Consider the following 18,828-nt stretch of genomic DNA (forward strand, 5'->3'; position numbering starts at 1 on the left):
CCTCCTAATTATGTACCCAATATCAACCTATTAACGGTGTATCTGTCCCCAAACGCAAATGCTACACAGGAAATTTAATGCAGCAGTCCACGTGTTGCCCGTAGAAGTGGGAAATGTATTATATTTGCTTTACTGTAATCTAATAAAAGACTGTAACATGAATTTTAGGGGGAAAAAAATAAAGAATAAAATCTGCAAAATTCTTAACCTAACTTCAGTACTTAACATAGTTCTTATATGTTCCAACATACTTATTTAAAAATTGGCATAACCTTCCCCCAGTGGCTGTCAACCCCGCTTCTATGTCACGGTGGGCACAGCACTCCTTGAACCTCCATGCCCGTGGCCACTAGACTCAAGAGGCCCACTTTCAACTCCTGCTTTTCCTCCTTCACAGAACAGACAACGAGGGCATGCGTGGCACCGGTGAAAATGTGTCTACATGCAAGAGGTCTGCGGTAAGCATTAGCTTCTGGGATGACCTTTTCATCCAGCATTTTGTGAAACTGTCTAAAGAAAGAAAGGGCCCTGAAATTAACAGTTATTTTGCTTGAGTCCATGGCACTGGTCAGCTTGCAAAGGCATTTATACAGGCATGAAATATTTTCAAGGTGACTTTCCAATGACAGTCATGAGAAAGCTACACAGCATCAAATTCAAACCTCTCGTAGCAAAACCCATTTTAGAATTACATTCAAAGGACACATTTCAAATCGATGGACTCATGTTGGATTCAAAGAGATGTGGAGCAGATCTTCAAGATTGACCTTAACTGAAGAGAAACTAAAGAAAAGTAGTATGAATACACAATTGTGACTGCCATCATAACTGAATGTGTGCTGGTCTACAAGACTCTGGGGCGGTCTGCAAACCTGATCAAGCGGAAAGCCAACAGTGTTGGGACTGCCACCGTCATAAACTATGAACAGGTGAACATGGATGACCGGCTGGGACACCTGCGGAGGCGACAGTGTGACCTGGCAGGGGTGGAAACCTGCAAGTCCTCAAAGTCTCAGAAAGAATGGCTCCTGTTGAATGGGTGGGAAACAGCATCAACCACTAATATTCTGGAATTGTGCAGCAGATTACTTCAGACCGAAGTCGGCAGAATAGAGCCCCTTGAATCCTGGAAAAAATGGAGCTTCGAAGCAGTTCATGCTGCATTACTGCCCGTGCTGGGCGACCAGACGAGGAAGTGTGCTAGGTTTGAAGATCATGGACTAATCCATTTCAGGCTCATGCTGAGCCCCAAGCTATAGCCACTGGCCTCCCCCGAGTTGGTACACTGAGCTTCCTGAGTGATGGCCAGGCCCCGTCTATCAGCCCATCGCACACTCGAGAAACCTGTCACTACGGCTGCTGAACCACTTCCTGTTTCTGTTGACTTGTTTAAATAAATCTCATTTGCCAATTGAAAAAAATATGGTATAAATTCTGCTTCTACAAACTTATTTGCTTGTTTCTACTTAAACTTCCACAATTAAATTAAAATTTTTTTTACAATGTATAGAAACTGTTATTTAGAGATATCTATTGGGGGGGGGGGGGGAGAGAAGCTGAATGAAAAAAGGTAAAGGGATTAAGCAAAAAAAACCCCAAAAACCACCATATATATAACACAGACAGACACAATAGTATGGTGGTAGTCAGTGGATAGAGCGTGGGCCTGCAGACCAAAGAGTCTTGGGTTCGATTCCAGTCAAGAGTACGTACCTTGGTTGCAGGCTCCTCCCAGGCCAGGGCCCTGGTCTGGGCCAGTGCAGGAGGCAACCAATCTATGTGTTTCTCTCACATCGATGTTTCTCTCTGTCTTTCCCTCCCTCTTCCGCTCTCCCTAAAAAAGTCAATGGAAAAATGTCCTCAGGTGAGGATTAACAAAAATAAATAAATAAATAATACTAAACAAATAAAATAAATCAGAAAAAGAGAGCAATCATTAGCTCAAAATTCAGACCATGAAGTCTGATGTTTGAATTTAAAAAAAAGACAACTATTTATGCCACCACCGCCCCCTCCCAACTTGCCCCTGTCCAGATGGGGTTGGGGATCAAGCCTGCAACCAAGGTATGTATGTGCCCTTGACCAGAATCGAACCCAGGACTTCAGTTCGCAGGCTGATGCTCTATCCACTGAGCCAAACTGGCTAGGGCAAGACATCTACTTTAATAACCTATAAAGTTTGGTTCCTGGACCTCTGCCAATTTGATGTAAGTTTCACTATCCTAAAAGGTAACAAAAGAAAGAACAACTGAGTGAGCTTTTTGTACAACTAAATGCATTCCATTTAAAGGACTGCTCTTTATTCTGAGATTATGTCAGTTCTACCTTTTTAATGTTGAAATGTTCTGCATTTTAGGAAATGATAATAAATGGTATTTATTTACTTGATAACTTTGTATGACTTCAGATTTTCTGTATGTCTGTGTTTTAATTTTACTGGTCCTTCAAATCTAAATGTTTAGGAATCCTTTCAGAGCCGTTGACTACATCATTTACTATGTATTCCGTGTAAAGCAACCTGGAGCTACTGCCAGGAGGACCGCAGTCCCAGAAGGGAAAGCATACTCATCTCTAGTTAACACCTACTTACTTAATTCTGATTGGGTTTCAAGTGAGGCTCGGTACCCACACTATGGGGAGTGACGTGCAAAGATGGGTAAGGCAGCATTTCGTCCTCACCGGTGTCCGGCTGGGCCTGGTAGAGTGATTACAGTCAAAAAACAACGGAAGAGCGAATGCCTTGGACCTAGTGGTCTGGTGGTTGCCGGAGGAGGTGGAGACCCTGGACCCTGGGAAATGGGAAACGCAGGAAGCGGGGCAAACCCATGCGAGGGAGCGAAACCTGGACTCCACTCCTGCGTGAGGAAGACGGGAGCTACGGAGCGTGGGAAGACAGGATGGAGGGAAGAAGGTGCAGCGATGCGCCGGGAAGTCAGACGGTACCGAGGAGACCCGGCCAGCGACCTAACCCGAGGGCCGCAGGAGAGGCGAGCGCACGCACCACCCACGGCCTCCCCGGGCCAGGGGTGGGGCCGGACACGCCCCGCGGGCTCGCGCGCCCTATCAGCCGCCTCGGGGCGCAGGACACGCCCCCTGTCTCTTCTGGCCGGAGCTTCCCGACCAGCCCCGAACCGACCCCGGCGCCTGCGCAGTCCCCGGGCCCCGCCCCCGCTCAGCCAAGATGGCGGCCTCCTGTGTGTCCTGCGGTGCCGTGGTTTCCCAGCGGCTCCTTCTCCGGCCAAGGGTTAGCCTGGCCCCGAGACAGGTCCTCTGGAAAGCCGCGGAGTTGCAGTCGGTTCCCGGGCCCCAGGTAAGGCTGGGCGGAGGGAGTGCCGGGCCCTGTAGCGCGAGGATAGGGAGCGGGCCCTGCTGTCGCGCGCGCGGGCCTCCCCGCGACCTCGGGTCCCCGGGGCTTGGCGGCAGAGTCGTGAGGTTAGGGAAGCGGGCACTGGTCCCGCGGCCTCTCTGGAGGTGGTTTCTGGGTTCGCGGGGTGTGAGGGGAGTTACCTGGAGCGCCCCCCGCCCGCCCGCTGGGTCCCTGCGTGGGTGGGGGTGGTCCCGGCCTCCGCGCGCCCTGCCCCGAGGGAGGAGGCCGGCCGGGCGGTGCGCGGACCTGGGCTCTCGCCGGGACCGGAGGGCCCGGTGGGGAAGTCACTCCGTGGGGAGGGCAGTGACTTCAGGGTGCCTCGCATCTGTGCAGCTTCTGTTCTCTTACATTTCCCCAAACTCTGTGGCGAGAGGAAGACAGACTTGCCCCTTTCGCTAACCCTGAGGGCGGTGGGCGGCTGCCTTCCACGCGGGGGGTGAGGACGTTCACGGCCTCGGGATCCGGAAAGGAGAGCAGGTTTGAGAGGAAGGAAAGGGGTTTCCTTTTGGGTATGTCAGCCCCTGTGGGTGCGCACGTGGGGTTCCAGGAGGCGCGCAGGTGGGGAAGTCTATTCAGAGGGAACTGGTCTACGGGCCCCGAGTCGCCCTGTGGGTGAGTGAGGCCCGGGCCACGGTAGGTCGCCGAGCAGAGGTGCTGACGGGGAGCGAGCAGGACAGGGCCCCGAAGGCAGGCAGACAGCACAGAAGAACCCCAATGGATGAGCGCGGACTGCGGCGTGGAAAACTGGAAGTGTTTCCGGAAGGAGAGTGCTTAACTTACCAAATGCTGTGAAGTCAAGTACTATGACCTAAAAACTATGTTGAAAAAGACTTCTATCATTTTCCTATCTTTTTAAATTGCTTTAACCTAAATCAACCCATCTATCCATTCATTTATCCACCAACCTTTATTTTTCTTATTGGAAAATATTCTGGGAGTTATTTTTTCTTGCATCTCTTTTGAGTATGTCTTTGCTGTTATAAACCCAAGTATCTAAAAAGGACTATAGCATACAGAATATTAGAATATTTTTATTCGTTAACACTTCGTGTGTGCCATGTGGGGGAGTTGCTAACTTTCCTTCCCTGGGACTCCTGAACCTAGGTGTCTTCTGTGGCTTTCTCTGTGTTCTTTTAGTCATACACAAACATACATGCATATGTATACTTTTTAAAAAATGGATCTCATTGTATTTTTACTTCTCTAAACTTAAATATATAGTAGAAATCCCTCCAAGTCATTTTGAATCTAACTGCTGTCTAATATTCTTGGTGTGAGTGTGTCAGTGTTAATTTAACAATTGATGGGCATTTGCTTTGTTTCCATTTTCTTCCACTAACAAAGTATTCAGTAAACCTCCTGGTACAGTTCTTAGGTACTGACTGATGCTTTTATTTCTGTGGGAGAGAGTTTGAGTTTTGAGGTTATTGCTGCAAAGGATGTATACATCTTAAATTTTTTGCAATATATGTTTTTATTGATTTCAAAGAGGAAGAGAGATAAAGATAGAAATATCAGTAATGAGAGAGAATCATTGACTGGCTGCCTCCTGCACACCCCCTCCTGGGTATTGAGCCCGCAGTCAAACCATGACCTCCTGGTTCATAGGTCAATGCTCAACCACTGAATCACACTAGCCGGGCTACATCTTAAATTTTAATAGTTATTCTTACATAGCTTTTCAAAAAGGCTGTGGCAATTCACATTCCATCATTGAATTATGAGTGTGCCCCTTTTTCTATCTACATTAGGTATTACTATGTTTTCAATAAGATGGGTGACAATTTCTCCTTGTTACTGTAATTCTCATCTCCCCGATTATTCTTGAAATAAATCCTTAGTCCATATGGAAAATGTTTACTGAGCACTTTACTTGAGCCAGACACTGTGAAATAAATAAAAATCAAACAAATACCAGACAGTATGGACCCTTAGCAATCCCCAGATTCCTAAATACCACCCCATTAGGGGGCGGGCTGGCTGGCCAATCTCCTGCAGCCCCTCCCCCTGCCCGGCCCCACCCCATATCAGCCCCCCTACCCTGATCAGGGGCAGGGACAGCCGGCCAACCACCCATGGCCTCTCCCCTAGGCCGCTGGCCCTGATCAGCACCCCCCACCCCATTCGGGAGAGGGGCCCACTGGCCAATTGCCCACTGCCCCTCCCCCCAGCTGGCCCTGCCCTGAGCCCTGATCTGGGTGGGCCAGCCAGCCAACTTCCCACCATCTCCTTCTCCTGATAGGCCCAGGCCCAATCTGCCCTGATTCGGGCCGGGCTAGCAGACCCCACCCGTGCCATGAATTCGTGCACTGGGCCTCTAGTATAATAATAGTAAAGTGCTTCTCGTACAGGATAAGTATTTTTTACATTTTTTTAATGTGCTAGTGTATACTAGGTGGTGATATAAACAGTAAATATTGTGGGTCACAGTGAGAAACACTGATACAACAAGGAAAAAGAAACAAGTTTTGTTAAGCAGTGACTTTTGAGTGCTCAATTGGGACCTCACTAGCAGATTTCCTCTTGCATACCAATCTTGTGGCACACATGTTTCATATTCCGATATATAATTGCAAATATCTCAATGTCCCAAATTTTGGGTGGAGGAGGGAATCTTGCTCGTGATTGGCTAAACTTTTTGGATTATAAACCCATGATTATCAGGGATCTATATACAGTGTACTGTAAGATTTACAGAGGTAAATATGGGGGAGCACAGAAGTGCAATGCCTAATTCAAAGGAGTGGTGATGGATAGAGTGGTGGGCAGCTTCTCAGAGGAGGTGAGAGTAGTCTTCAGGAGCAATTAGGAGTTTTGTGAAAAAAGGTATTCTGTTCTAGGAATGTAATAGGTACACAAGGGACAGAGTTGTACAGAGTGGATTTCAATTATAATTGATATAATGGTGAGAGACAGGATTGGAATGTTTGGCATACTATTTTGCTATACTAAGGCACTTGAAAATTTTTTAAAATCTCTCATATATTAGATTTTTATCTATATAATAAAAGCCTAAGCGACCGTACAGTGGAACAACCAGTTGCTATGATGCACACTGACCAACAGGGGTCAGACACTCAGCACAGGAGCTGCCCCTGGTGGTCAGTGCTCTCCCACAGCGGGAGCACCGCTCAGCCAGAAGCCGGGCTCACGGCTGGCGAGAGCAGCAGTGGTGGCAGGAGCCTCTCCTGCCTCTGCAGCAGCGCCAAAGAGCGGCGAGCCGAGCAGTAAGGAGCAAGCAGGCGGGTGGTAAGGAGTGAGCAGGCGAGTGGTTAGGAGCAAGCAGGCGAGCATTTAGGAGCGAGGGGTCCCAGACTGCGAGAGGGATGTCAGCCTGCAGGTGGACATCCCCCGAGGGCTCCTGGACTACAAGAGAGCGCAGGCTGGGCTGAAGGACCCCCCCCCCCCCCTTCCCCAGTGCACAAATTTCGTGCACTGGACCTCTAGTATATTATAAGCAGTTTACAGTCATGGTATCCTATAAAGGTTACCCATGAATTCTTAAATCATGTATCAATATAATTTAGGAATGCTAATTTAGCTTTCTATAATATTTATTATTTATAAAAAGGAAAAGCAGTAGACCAATTTCTGTTTTGAAAAATATTACTACAAAATTTTGGTAATATTCCCTCTTACTTTTATTTTCTACTAAGCACTTTCTATTTTTACTGAGCCAGTATGCTCTTGTTGAATTGAACTGTCTGCCAGAATGATCGATGGCATATGGTTGCTTAGCCCTTGTATATTTTGGTTTTATCGTAGAATCATTGCTATCTTTGTCTTAAGTATCTGTTTTTCTCATCTCTCATCTTATAGGCTCTTGGAGGTTGTAATATCCTATATTTGTACACATTTTCTTTAATCTGTATATGTCTTTACCTTTTCTTTTATTCCTCAAAGTATTTTTTTGCTTTTTCTATTCAAATTAGCAACAGATTCTTTTTGTTCCATTTTTATCCAGTTGAACAAATACTTCATACTTCTGTGATACCATTAAGGTAGTGTGTAGCACTGGCATTTGGCCAAATTTGGGACATCACTGCTTTGTCAGGATGTGTCTGCTTTTTTGGCAACCTGCTGGATTAAAATTACAGTTGCCTGACATACTGATTATCTTTAAAAAGAAACATATCTGTCAAGTTGTATCAATACAGTTCCATGAAAACAAAGTCTGAGGGAAATTCTCTGTCATAGCTTCTCAGATGGAAATAGAATCTGCAGAAAATTTTGTTGGGAGTTGTACTTAGTGGCAAACCAGAATCTCTCCAGGGATTCTTACTGTTCTCAGCTAAAGGTCTAGTCGGTTTGCTTGAAGCCTCATCTTACTTGATGGCTTGTACTGATGAATAATGGATGCCTTTGAATGTAAGTATTTTTTGTGTGAATTCGTTGCTGAAATAATTCACAACACTTAATAAATATATTTAGTAGTCTGGTGCTGATGCTATGATGGCTTTGTAACTTAGTCATAATCTTCAGCAATATGTACAAATGTTTTTTAAAAGATCCTAAAGAGATTGAAAAATAGCAAATTAGGAGCATGTTAAAGAAAAAACCCTTTATGAACAACAATAAACATTTTACAGATCTTTTTAACGTCTCATTTATGTTAAAGGTACAAAAGCTACTACCTCATGTCACAAACTCCAGAGAATAGAGAAAGACAAAAAGTAATTTTATATTTTTATTGATTCCAGACAGAAAGGGAGAGGCAGAGAGAGAGAGAGAGAGAGAGAGAGAGAGAGAAATGGTGAGAGAGAATCATTGATCAGCTGCTTCCTGCATGCCCTCTACTGGGGATCAAGCCCAAAACCCAGGAATCGAACCTGGGACCCTTCAGTCCACAGACTGATGCTCTATCCACTGAGCCAAACCAGCCAGCGCAAAAAGTAATTTTAAATCAAGTGAAGAATTGAGTTTTCAAGCCAACAATCAACTCTTTTATTTGAGATGATGCTAAAATGTAGGAACAAAAGAGGAGCAGTGTGAAAAAGAGATAAAGAAAAGGCAAAGGAATATTTACTCAATAAAATGGAAGTTATTTTAATTACTTAACACTACCAAGGACATTTTTTAAAATGTTGGGTGAGGGAGAGTTCTGTGAAACAGATATGATTAAAATAAACTGTTATGGAAAGAATTTTGAAGATGGACTAATGATATATAGTGAGAAGCTAAAAACTGAGAATGACTGCAGAATTGGCACTGCAGAGAAAGGGGAAAAACACACACCAAGAAACCAAGGAGTAAATGTTTATAAATCATACAGAATGCAGAAAAAAGGGACAAGAAATAAGACTGAGTGGGGCCATATATATATATATATATACATATATATATATATATATATATGGAGGACAGAATAATAGATAATTACTGTGATTGAAAAAGGAGATTAGTAGGTGAAGAGTTCATTGGGTATTGTTTTATTGCTGAAGTTGGTAGGAGAAATACGTGTAAACATTTTATCAGAGACGTGGATGAAAACTAGTAAAATAAAAACAGGCTATGTACTGTCTAAATTGCCAGATCAAAAAATGAATTTTAAAAAGCACAGACCATATAGCAAAAGAATGAAAACAGGAAGGAAGCATAAAAAATGTAAAGATAAAATAAGATAAAAAAATAAGACAATATCTATTAAAACCCACTTAAATGGGATAATCTCATATTTTTAAAAAACTCATATTGGGCCAAAAGAACAAAACCTAAGATGACTAAATTTAAATAAAAAATGTGGGCAATGACATTCAAGGGTAGTCCTAATGGGAGTTTAAAATAGAGTTGCAATACTGTGACCCACTAGAACTGAGTTCAGGATAGAAGTGTTATGTGGGAATGGCACACTTTATAACGCTGAAAGGTACAGTCTGCCTTCAGATAAAACTCTCCTGAACTAAGTAGTGCATTGAGTATACCACTGAAACAAAGGAAATATATAGGAAACAAAAATATAACTGGTGAAAAAAATTTGCACATAGTATAAACCATGTAGATTTTTGTTTCTTTGATATTATTCCCTTGGCTAATATTCAGTGTAAATAGCCATATAAGTTTTGTTGTTGTTTTTTTTCCTACTTTTTCCCCCTTTGCTCTGTCTACCCTTTACAACCACTGTTTGGATATGAAGTGTGCAGTCCATCAAACCTATCACTTCTCACCCTATAGACCACCTCATGACCTACCTCACAAAAGAAAATAGTGGCCAGAAGATATAAGTAACCTTACTTCTCCACCTACTCACCCTCACAAACTATTTTGCTTCTTTGCATAGAAGAGATGTTTCTCATTGGAACACTAATGCCTGCCATTTCCCCTGCTTCATGTCCCATGTGATTAACAGACCATATCTCTAGCTCAGATCTTTCCTGTGCCACACACACACACACAACACACACCACACACACACACACACACACACACACACATACACACAGCCATCTGCCTCCTAGACCCCTCTCCTGAGATGCCCGTAGGCATCTGGAACCCATCATGCCCAAATGGAACACATTCCTTTTCCTCCCTAATGTTCTTCCTCTAGCATTCATTATGTCAGTGAATGGAGCCATGTTCACTGGAAGACTCCTTTTCTCCTCCTGAGGGTTGTGGTTGGTGATTGGTGGGAGCCATAGTGGATTTGTTTGTATTATGAATGGATTGTTTTAGCTATGGACAAAAATATTTGTCATACTATTTACAACACCAGCAGTGTAATCATTTTGGCAATGAACATTTGGAAGAATTAGCTCTACTCTATGACTATTATTTTTATTCCCCAAATTCATACCTTTTACCATGTCTCTTGGGGCAGAAAAGCATTTTCACTTTGAGTATGGGAAGTAACTTTCTCCACTGTTCAGAGAAGACAGTGGGATCTAAAGAAAAGCCTGGGAAAAGATGATAAAACTATTGACATAGGGAATTGGGGCTGGTGGCACTTGGCTGTGGGGAGAGGTAGCAGGGGTGTGAAAACAGGCTCTCTATAAAAGGGCAGTCTAACTATATACATAAGCCAGTTTGGGTCATGGTTTTACTCATTGGTAGTAACATTGTGTCTTCATAGAGCATTGTAAGAAAACAATTGTCTGTTCATAATACCGAGAGAAACTGCTCTGTGCTTTCCCAAGGAAAAGTGAACTATAAAGTTTCATGGAATTTTAAATTGCTCTTTCTTACTCATCAAAGAATAATAAGAAACTATTTTATCACTTTAAATTTGTGAGAGTTTGGAACATAATTTTTCTATTAATTGGATATTTTAATATTTGTCCTGAATATTTTTTCCTTTTCTATTGTAACTGTGGTGACAAATTACTATAGAGTTATTTGAATCTCTGATTCTCAAAGGGTTGCAGCCGTGGGCAAACTGGCCCGCGGGCCGGATATGGCCCGTTTGAAATGAATAAAACTAAAAAAAAAAAAAAGACCGTACCCTTTTATGTAATGATGTTTACTTTGAATTTATATTAGTTCACGCAAACACTCCATCCATGCTTTTGTTCCGGCCCTCCGGTCCAGTTTAAGAACCCATTGTGGCCTCGAGTCAAAAAGTTTGCCCACCCCTGCGTTAGGGAATGGATGCAGGAGGGATGGTGCTAGTGGTGTCTCACATCTTTGTCTCTCTTTCTGTCTCTCTCTCTCTCTCTTTGCCTCCTCTCTCTCCCTCCTCCTCCCCCGCTTGCACTCTGAAAAGCACTGAAAAAAATTATCCTACAGTGAGGATTAAAATGTATACATACATATATCACAAGTAGCTGAAGTTGATATATCAGTATCAAATATGAATGTGAGTAGTATTTTTGTTTTTAATGTGTTGAAATGCTAGTCACTTAAACTACTTTGTAAGCACAGGCTTTAAAAAGAGATTTTTATGTTTATGAAAAGGGAATTAATGAGTTACTAAGTCTAAATATTGCTTAAGAGTGTTTAAAATTGTTGAGGCAGGAATCAGGTTGAGAACCACAGATTAAAGATTTTGAGAAAAGCCAGGACAAGATCTGTTGTAATTCTCTCCAGCAACTGAATGGCCATTTGAAAACATTTTTCAGGTTCTTTTCCTTTGGCCAGGGGAGGGATTCCTATTGCCACAGCATAAAGGATTCACAGCAGCAAGTGCGATATCATTACTGATAGTTTAAAAGGATGTGAAAGCCCTTATTTCTATTATTTCTACAGAGCATATTGAACCAAATTAATACTAAGAAATTGACTTTATTTTTAGTGAAGCAGTTTCTTCATTGTGTCAATTTAAAATAAGGACCATGGAATAAAGTTTCAAACTAAGCTAAACCTATCACTTTTAAGGCATTTAAAGATAGGCTGCATTTGTACCCTAAACAGGGTGAGTGCCTATATTCTAAGGCAGTGGTTCTCAACCTTCTGGCCCTTTAAATACAGTTCCTCATGTTGTGACCCCCAACCATAAAATTATTTTCGTTGCTGCTTCATAAGTGTAATGTTGTTACTGTTATGAATCGTAATCTGATATGCAGGATGGTCTAGGCCACCCCATGAAAGGGTCGTTCGACCGCCAAAGGGGTCGCGACTCACAGGTTGAGAACCGCTGGTCTAAGGGTGCATGTCCCTTTACCCCCACTTCTGCTCGTTAGTTTCTGTCTGCTGGTACCTTTGCCTCTTTTTAAGTAAGTGGCACGGTCACTCTTCATTTCGTGTATGTCAAATATCACAAGTAGCCCTGGCCTGCTTGCTCAGTGGTTAGTGGCCCACAGACCAAAGGATATTTTTTCCATTGCTTTTTAGAGAAAGTGAAAGGGAGGGAGGGGAGAGAGAGAGAGAGAGAGAGAGAGAGATTGATTGAGATTGAGTCAGAGACATCGATGTGAGACACATTGACTGGTTGCCTCCCACCCACACCCAGCCAGGACGAACCACAACCAAGGTAACCATAACCGAGGTACCCCCACTGAGGTATGTGCCTTTGACCAGGAATCAAACCCGTGAACAAGTAGTTGAAGTTGATGGATCAGTATCAAATATGGATGTGGGTAGTATTTTTGTTTTTATTGTGTTGAAATGCTAATAATTTAAACTACTTTGTAAGCATAGGCTTTAAAAAAACAAGTTTTTGAGCAAGGGACAATTCTAACAGCTTCCTTCACAGGCCTTTTACCTGGTTTGCAGATTCCTGCCAACTGAGTTCTATAATAAAGAAGACAACTATTTGAATATCCCATTTTATTTAGAGACAATGGCCTACAGATCATTGTTTAATATAAATTTTTTTTCTTTTCTTTCCACATATATTTTCTGCTAGATATTGAGGCTAAAACATGTCACAGTTGTAACAACAAAGAAAAATGTTAAAGCCTTAAGACGTGAAACCTACACAGTGGATTTTATTAAAAAGCAGATTGAGGAGTTCAACATAGGGAAGAGACATTTAGCCAACATGATGGGAGAAGATCCAGAAACTTTTACGCAAGAGGATATTGATGTAAGTACAGTTGCTCTGTGGAAAAGTAATTGCTGTAAACTTTTAGATGCTGAAGGCACTGTTCTTCACCCCGAGCCCTTTAGGTCTGTGTAAATTTTAATCAAACTGTCAGAATAAGGAAAAGTACTTTGCAAGTGGAAACTATAGTTTCAAAGAGAGATTCTACTCTGTATTTGAAGCATAATAAAGTGTGGTGAGTTTTAGATTTCAACTAGAAATGCATGTTTTCCTTGATTTAAGGTCATAGGAGCCACTATGAATGCTTATACAGAGTTTGGAAACATTTATCCTGTAGGTAGTCTTAAATTTAGCTTTCTTACAAAATGATAAAACAAATGGTAATGGAAATAGAGTCAGGTTTATAGGAAATCCCATAAATAAATCTAAGCCCAATGTTTTTTATCAACTTAACTATATATTTGAATTTTTAAAGTAACAGCATGTCCTAAGTGATTTGAGAATAGGTTAGAATGCTAGTCACATGCCATTCTTGAATTATAATCCTGAGAAAAGTAGTAATAATATTACTTTTATGCTAGACATGCCAAAATAGCTAGCAAAAGAACTTAACAATTTAACAATTTTGAAGATTGTTCTAATTTTATAAAAAGTAACGTATGATATCCAATGGCGATCTATATTTAACAGAATAACATCTTTGTATAAATTTAACATTTTATAATATTTCAAATATATAATTATTTTAATCATTTTGTGTTTTTAGACATTTTAGTTTATTTTCCATCTTTTTGTATGCCTTTCTTAATTATTTGTAAATGGTACTTCAGTATCTTTCTGAGGCACCAGACCAACATGTTTGACTAAGCTAGAAGGATTTCTTATTGCCCTTGTAGGTCCAGGTGACTTAGAGTTATGGACCTCTTAGCTGCTATCCTGTTTTTTGAATTTTATGGTAATCTGGACAGTATTTAGGGATATTGAGAAACCTGTATTTTTATAAGAGTGATTTTAATCAAAGGTCCTGTTCCATTTTTAGAAGAGGAAACTGAGGCACAAAAAATAAGCATCGTATTTAAATATCTAAGTATGGATAAAGGGGAAACATTTAAAACTTCAAACTGTGAACCTTCTATTCTTTCTTCATATCTGCCTCATTTCATAGATAATGGATATCTGACAGTATCCAGAATGTATAACATAATTTTTAGCTACATACTCAAAATATTATGATTTTCAAGAAGAAAGGGGCAACTTTCAACAATAAAGATTTATTTTTAAAAAAGGGCAAAAAGTAACTAGTGTTTGTATACTCAAAAATTTTTTATTTTTTAAAGAAGAATTAAAGGACCAAAAACTAAATAAGGTCTTCTTCTGCCTTTAATAACATGTGTCCTTCTAAAACATAAGGGAATAATGAGCATCTTAGCATAGTAGTAATGCTACAGAATTATGTTTTTCAAAGAGAAATACACTTCCATATCTCTGCGCCTCTAAATCTTCTCTCTTGAGATAACTTTTGCTGTTTACTTGTTTTTTGTTTTTGTTTTTGTTTGGTGGCTGCTTTATTGAGACATACTTCACGTACAATCTCAAGAGTGTACTTCACTGGTTTTTAGCCTGTCCACAGAGGTCTACAGCCATTACCACAGTCTAAGTATAGACCGTTTTCATCACCCCATAACAAAACTTTGTACCCTGTAGCAACCACTTTTCAGCTTCCTCCATTCCTCTCAGCTCTGGGCAACTAATTTCTACTTTATATCTTTATAGATTTGCCTACTCTGGACATTTCATATAAACAAAATCATAATTCTTGGTCTATGGTGATTGGCTTCTTTCACTTAGCATATTGTTTCAAGATTTACCTATGTTTTATCATGTGTCAGTTATGCATTCCTTTTTATTGCCAAATACTTTTCCATTGTATGGATATACTACATTTCTTTTTAATCCAGTCATCAGTTGATGTGCATTTGGATTGTTTCAAATTTTGGCTATTTTGAATTATGCTGCTATAAACATGTGTAAAAGTTTTTGTGGCGGTCACATGTTTTCAATTCTCTTGGGTATGTACCTAAGATACCATTGCTAATTCAGTCTTGAAGATTTACACGTATGTTTTTTTCTGAGAGGTTTATAGTTTTAGTTTCTTACCTGAGTCTTTTGTTCATTTTGGGGTAATTTTTATATGTAGTATGAGATAGGGGTCCAGTGTTACTCTTTTACATGAGGCTATCCAGTTGTCCAGTGGCATTTGTTGAAAAGACTGTTGTTTCGCCATTGAATTGTTTCATCACCCTTAATGAAAATCACTTAGCTGTAAATATAACGGTTTATTTGTGAACTCGCAATTATGTTTTCTTGATATGTATGTTTATAGTTACACCAGTATTCACTCTCTTGATTACTGTAGCTTTGCAATAAATTTTGAAATTGGGAAGTACTCCTACTTTGTTCATCTGTTTCAAGAACATTTTTGCTATTCTGTGCCCCTTGAATTTCCTTAAGAATTTTAGGATGAGCTTGTCAGTTTCTATAAAGAGCCAGCTAGTATTTTAAAAGAGATTGTGTTGAATCTCTAGGTCAGTGATGGCGAACCTTTTGAGCTCGGCGTGTCAGCATTTTGAAAAACCCTAACTTAACTCTGGTGCCGTGTCACATATAGAAATTTTTTTATATTTACAACCATAGTAAAACAAAGACTTATATTTTTGATATTTATTTTATATATTTAAATGCCATTTAACAAAGAAAAATCAACCAAAAAAATGAGTTCGCGTGTCACCTCTGACACGCGTGTCATAGGTTCACCATCACTGCAGGTCAATTTTGGGAGTATTGCCATCCTAATATTATCTACTGATCTGTAAACATGGATGTCTTTCAGTTTATTTAGATCTTTAATTTCTTTCAGTGATAAGTTTCCAGAGTTTAAGTTTGGCATTGTTTTTCTAATTCTTAAATTAAAATCATTAATTTCTTTTTAAAATTTTAAGTGGAATTGTTTTCTTTCTTTTATTTTTTTTTAAAATTTATTTTATTGATTTTTTACAGAGAGGAAGAGAGAGGGATAGAGAGTTAGAAACATCAATGAGAGAGAAACAGCAATCAGCTGCCTCCTACACACCCCCTACTGGGGATGTGCCCGCAACCAAGGTACATGCCCTTGACCGGAATCGAACCTGGGGCCCTTCAGTCTGCAGGCCAACGCTCTATCCACTGAGCCAAACCAGTTAGGGCTCTTTTTGGATTCTTTATTGCAAGTGATTGAAATACAATTAATTTTTGAATATCGATCTTAAATCTTTCAACGTTGCTGAATTCATTTACTAATTCTTATAGTTTTTTAGTGGATTCCTTAGGATTTTATGTGTTCAAAAGGTCACCTGCAAATAGAAATAGGTATAGTTTTTCTTCTTTTCAGTCTGGATGCCTAATTGCCCTGGCTAGCATCTCCAACAATGTTGAGTAGACATGATGAGAGTGGACATCCTCATCTTGTTCTGATCTTAGGGGAAACCTTCCAGTTTTCACCATTAAATATGATGTTAGCCAGGGGTTTTTATGTAGATGCTCTTTACCAGATACAGGAAATTCCTTCCATATATAGTTTGTTGAACATATTTATCATAAAATGATGTGGGATATTGCCAAATGCTTTTTCTGCTTTTATTGAGATGATCATTTCTTTTATTGGTATGGTATATCATGTTAATTGATTTTTTCTTTATCTTTATTAAATTGAAATAGTATCAATTACTTTCATATTGTTAGTATTGAAGAGATAAGCAAGCCTCCCCAAAAGCTTATGACATAACAAATCATAGAGTCAGTCATAAAGCACAGTCTTATATTGTTACCTATAGATTTGTTCTAGGAATGATAGAAGCAAATCTAGATTTTTGTTTGTTTTTGAATATTGCTCAATGAAACATTACTTATTAATAGTAAAACTTCTAACAGGACCTAACACAAAGCATAGGATGTCAATTAAGGTTCATAAGAATCATATTTTATTCTGTATCATACTTTTTGCTCATATACATATATTAGATATTTTATTCATAAACATGTAAGGATTTTTTAACAAGAAGATTTTTAGATTAGATTTTTTAAATGTATTTGGGGTTATATAAACTTCAGGTGCACAGTTTATAATATGGCATCTGCATACTCCATTGTGTGCTCACTATATGATGTCTGTCACCATATATTTGACTGCCTTTACCCTCTTTTTTTTTTTTTATTCTGTATCAAATTTAATTAAAACTTTAAAACAGTGATTTTCCACCAGTGTGCCACAAGAATTTTTAAAGCCTATGATATCTGACTATTTAGTCAGGGGCACTGACTTTTTCCTTTAGATTGTTAAAAAAAATGACAACAGCCAACACAACAATAGCTGTCCGATGTGAAAGAATCAAAATTATACCTTTTTTTTTTTGTCAGATTGGCAAAAAATATAATATGGTTTTTGGTGTGCCACACAATGTTAGTAATTAGTTGACTAGTATGTGTGCTATGATATAAAAATGGTTGAAAGTCGCTGCTTTAAAGAATACAGGTTATTTGGTTTTTTGGTGTGTTTTTTTTTTTTTTACATTGATTGATTTGAGTGTTTAACTTTGTGTTCCTGGAATAAGCCCCACTCTGTCAATGTGGATAATAATTTTTTATGTGTTTCTGGATTAGGCTTGCTAGCATTTTGCTAAGTTTTACTTCTAATTGATACTGGTCTGTAGTTTTAATGTCTTTGTCTGATTTTGACATCACAGTAATATTGGCCTCATAGAATGAGTTGGGAAATGATCTCTTCCATATTTAGGAGAGTTTGTGAAGAATTGGTAGTAATTCTTTAAATATCTGGTTGAATTAGTGAAGCTATCTGGGCCTGGCAGTTTTGTAGGGAGGATAAAACTGGTTTTAAAATTACTTTTAAAATTAGTTTGCTTTTTTTTTTTAAACCCGAGGGTATGTTTTTATTAAATTTAGAGAGAAATGGAGAGAGGGAAAAACATCGATTGGTTGCCTTTCATATATACCCTAACTGGGATCAAACCCGAAACCTGGGTATGTGCTCTGACCGGGAATTGAACCCTCGACCCTTCGGTGCAGGGGAGGACACTCCAACCAATTGAGCCACACTGGCCAGGGCTTGTTGTTTGCTTTTTAAAATGGTCCACCCCTCTCTCCTGTGACCTCTGTGTTCCTGAGTTCTCTGCAAGATCCCACTATCTAACTGACTTTACCCGCCTTTACAACCTTTTGGGATGTACGAATGGCATATTTAGCTCACTGAGAGAAACAGAATCAGTCAACAGGTTTGTAATTGTATCTGAAGGGATAAACATTTTCACAGCCTAAGTATAAAAATGAATTAGGTTGTTTGGGATGGTTAGTTCATTGCTTGGATATTTAATCAGAATATTACTTAGGGATGTTAAAATTATTTTCATGAGAATTTAATTTCTACAAAGTAGACATGATCTATAATTTAATTCAACTCAGTTAACTCATTAAAAGTCTAGGCTCACTGTATGTATAATGTTCATGTAGGTAAATTAGGTGCCATTGTATTTAGATTAAACCATTTATTCTTTTATATATTGGAAAGTTTTTTTCTACTGCTTATTAATAATTGCTAAAGTAATGATAGCCAAAACCATCTATGAAATTAATTTAAGTAAATATTTTTAAGATTTAAAATCTCTGCCCTGGCCAGTGGTCAGAATGTCGGCCCGTGCACCAAAGGGTTATGGGTTCAATTCCTGGTCCAGGGCACAAACCTGGGTGTGTGTGTCTCTCCCTCTCCTTCTCCTTCCTCCCTCCTCTCCACTGGCTCTTAAAAGCAGTGGGGAAAATATCCTCGGGTGAGGATTAACAATAACAAAAAAATGTTTTCTTAAGTATCTATTTTCATATATGAAATATCTTTAAATTTTTGTTTGTTAAGGTGTTTACAACAGACATACATTGGTATTTCCATCTAGAGTATACTTTTTATATTATTTAGAGAAATCTTAAAGGATTCTATCATTCAGTC

The 18,828-nt window shown here is 39.7% G+C and overlaps 1 protein-coding gene and 1 pseudogene across 1 annotated transcript in view; both read left to right on the top strand.

The window, feature by feature from the left end:
- The first annotated feature begins 336 nt into the window (after positions 1 to 336).
- Positions 337 to 1,224, top strand: LOC139019326 (leucine carboxyl methyltransferase 1 pseudogene; annotated as a pseudogene).
- Positions 1,225 to 3,170: 1,946 nt separating this feature from the next.
- Positions 3,171 to 18,828, top strand: part of MRPS9 (mitochondrial ribosomal protein S9) — a 66,730-nt gene continuing 51,072 nt past the window's right edge. Inside the window, exons 1-2 of the mRNA XM_070429840.1 lie at positions 3,171 to 3,310; positions 12,645 to 12,824. Coding sequence (XP_070285941.1) covers positions 3,182 to 3,310; positions 12,645 to 12,824 — 309 coding nt within the window. The 5' untranslated portion in view covers positions 3,171 to 3,181. The remainder of the gene's footprint in view (positions 3,311 to 12,644; positions 12,825 to 18,828) is intronic.

This window comes from Myotis yumanensis, unplaced genomic scaffold (genome assembly GCF_028538775.1).
Source record: "Myotis yumanensis isolate MYYU_CA2020_CCGP unplaced genomic scaffold, mMyoYum1.0.hap1 SCAF_11, whole genome shotgun sequence".
Taxonomy (NCBI): domain Eukaryota; kingdom Metazoa; phylum Chordata; class Mammalia; order Chiroptera; family Vespertilionidae; genus Myotis; species Myotis yumanensis.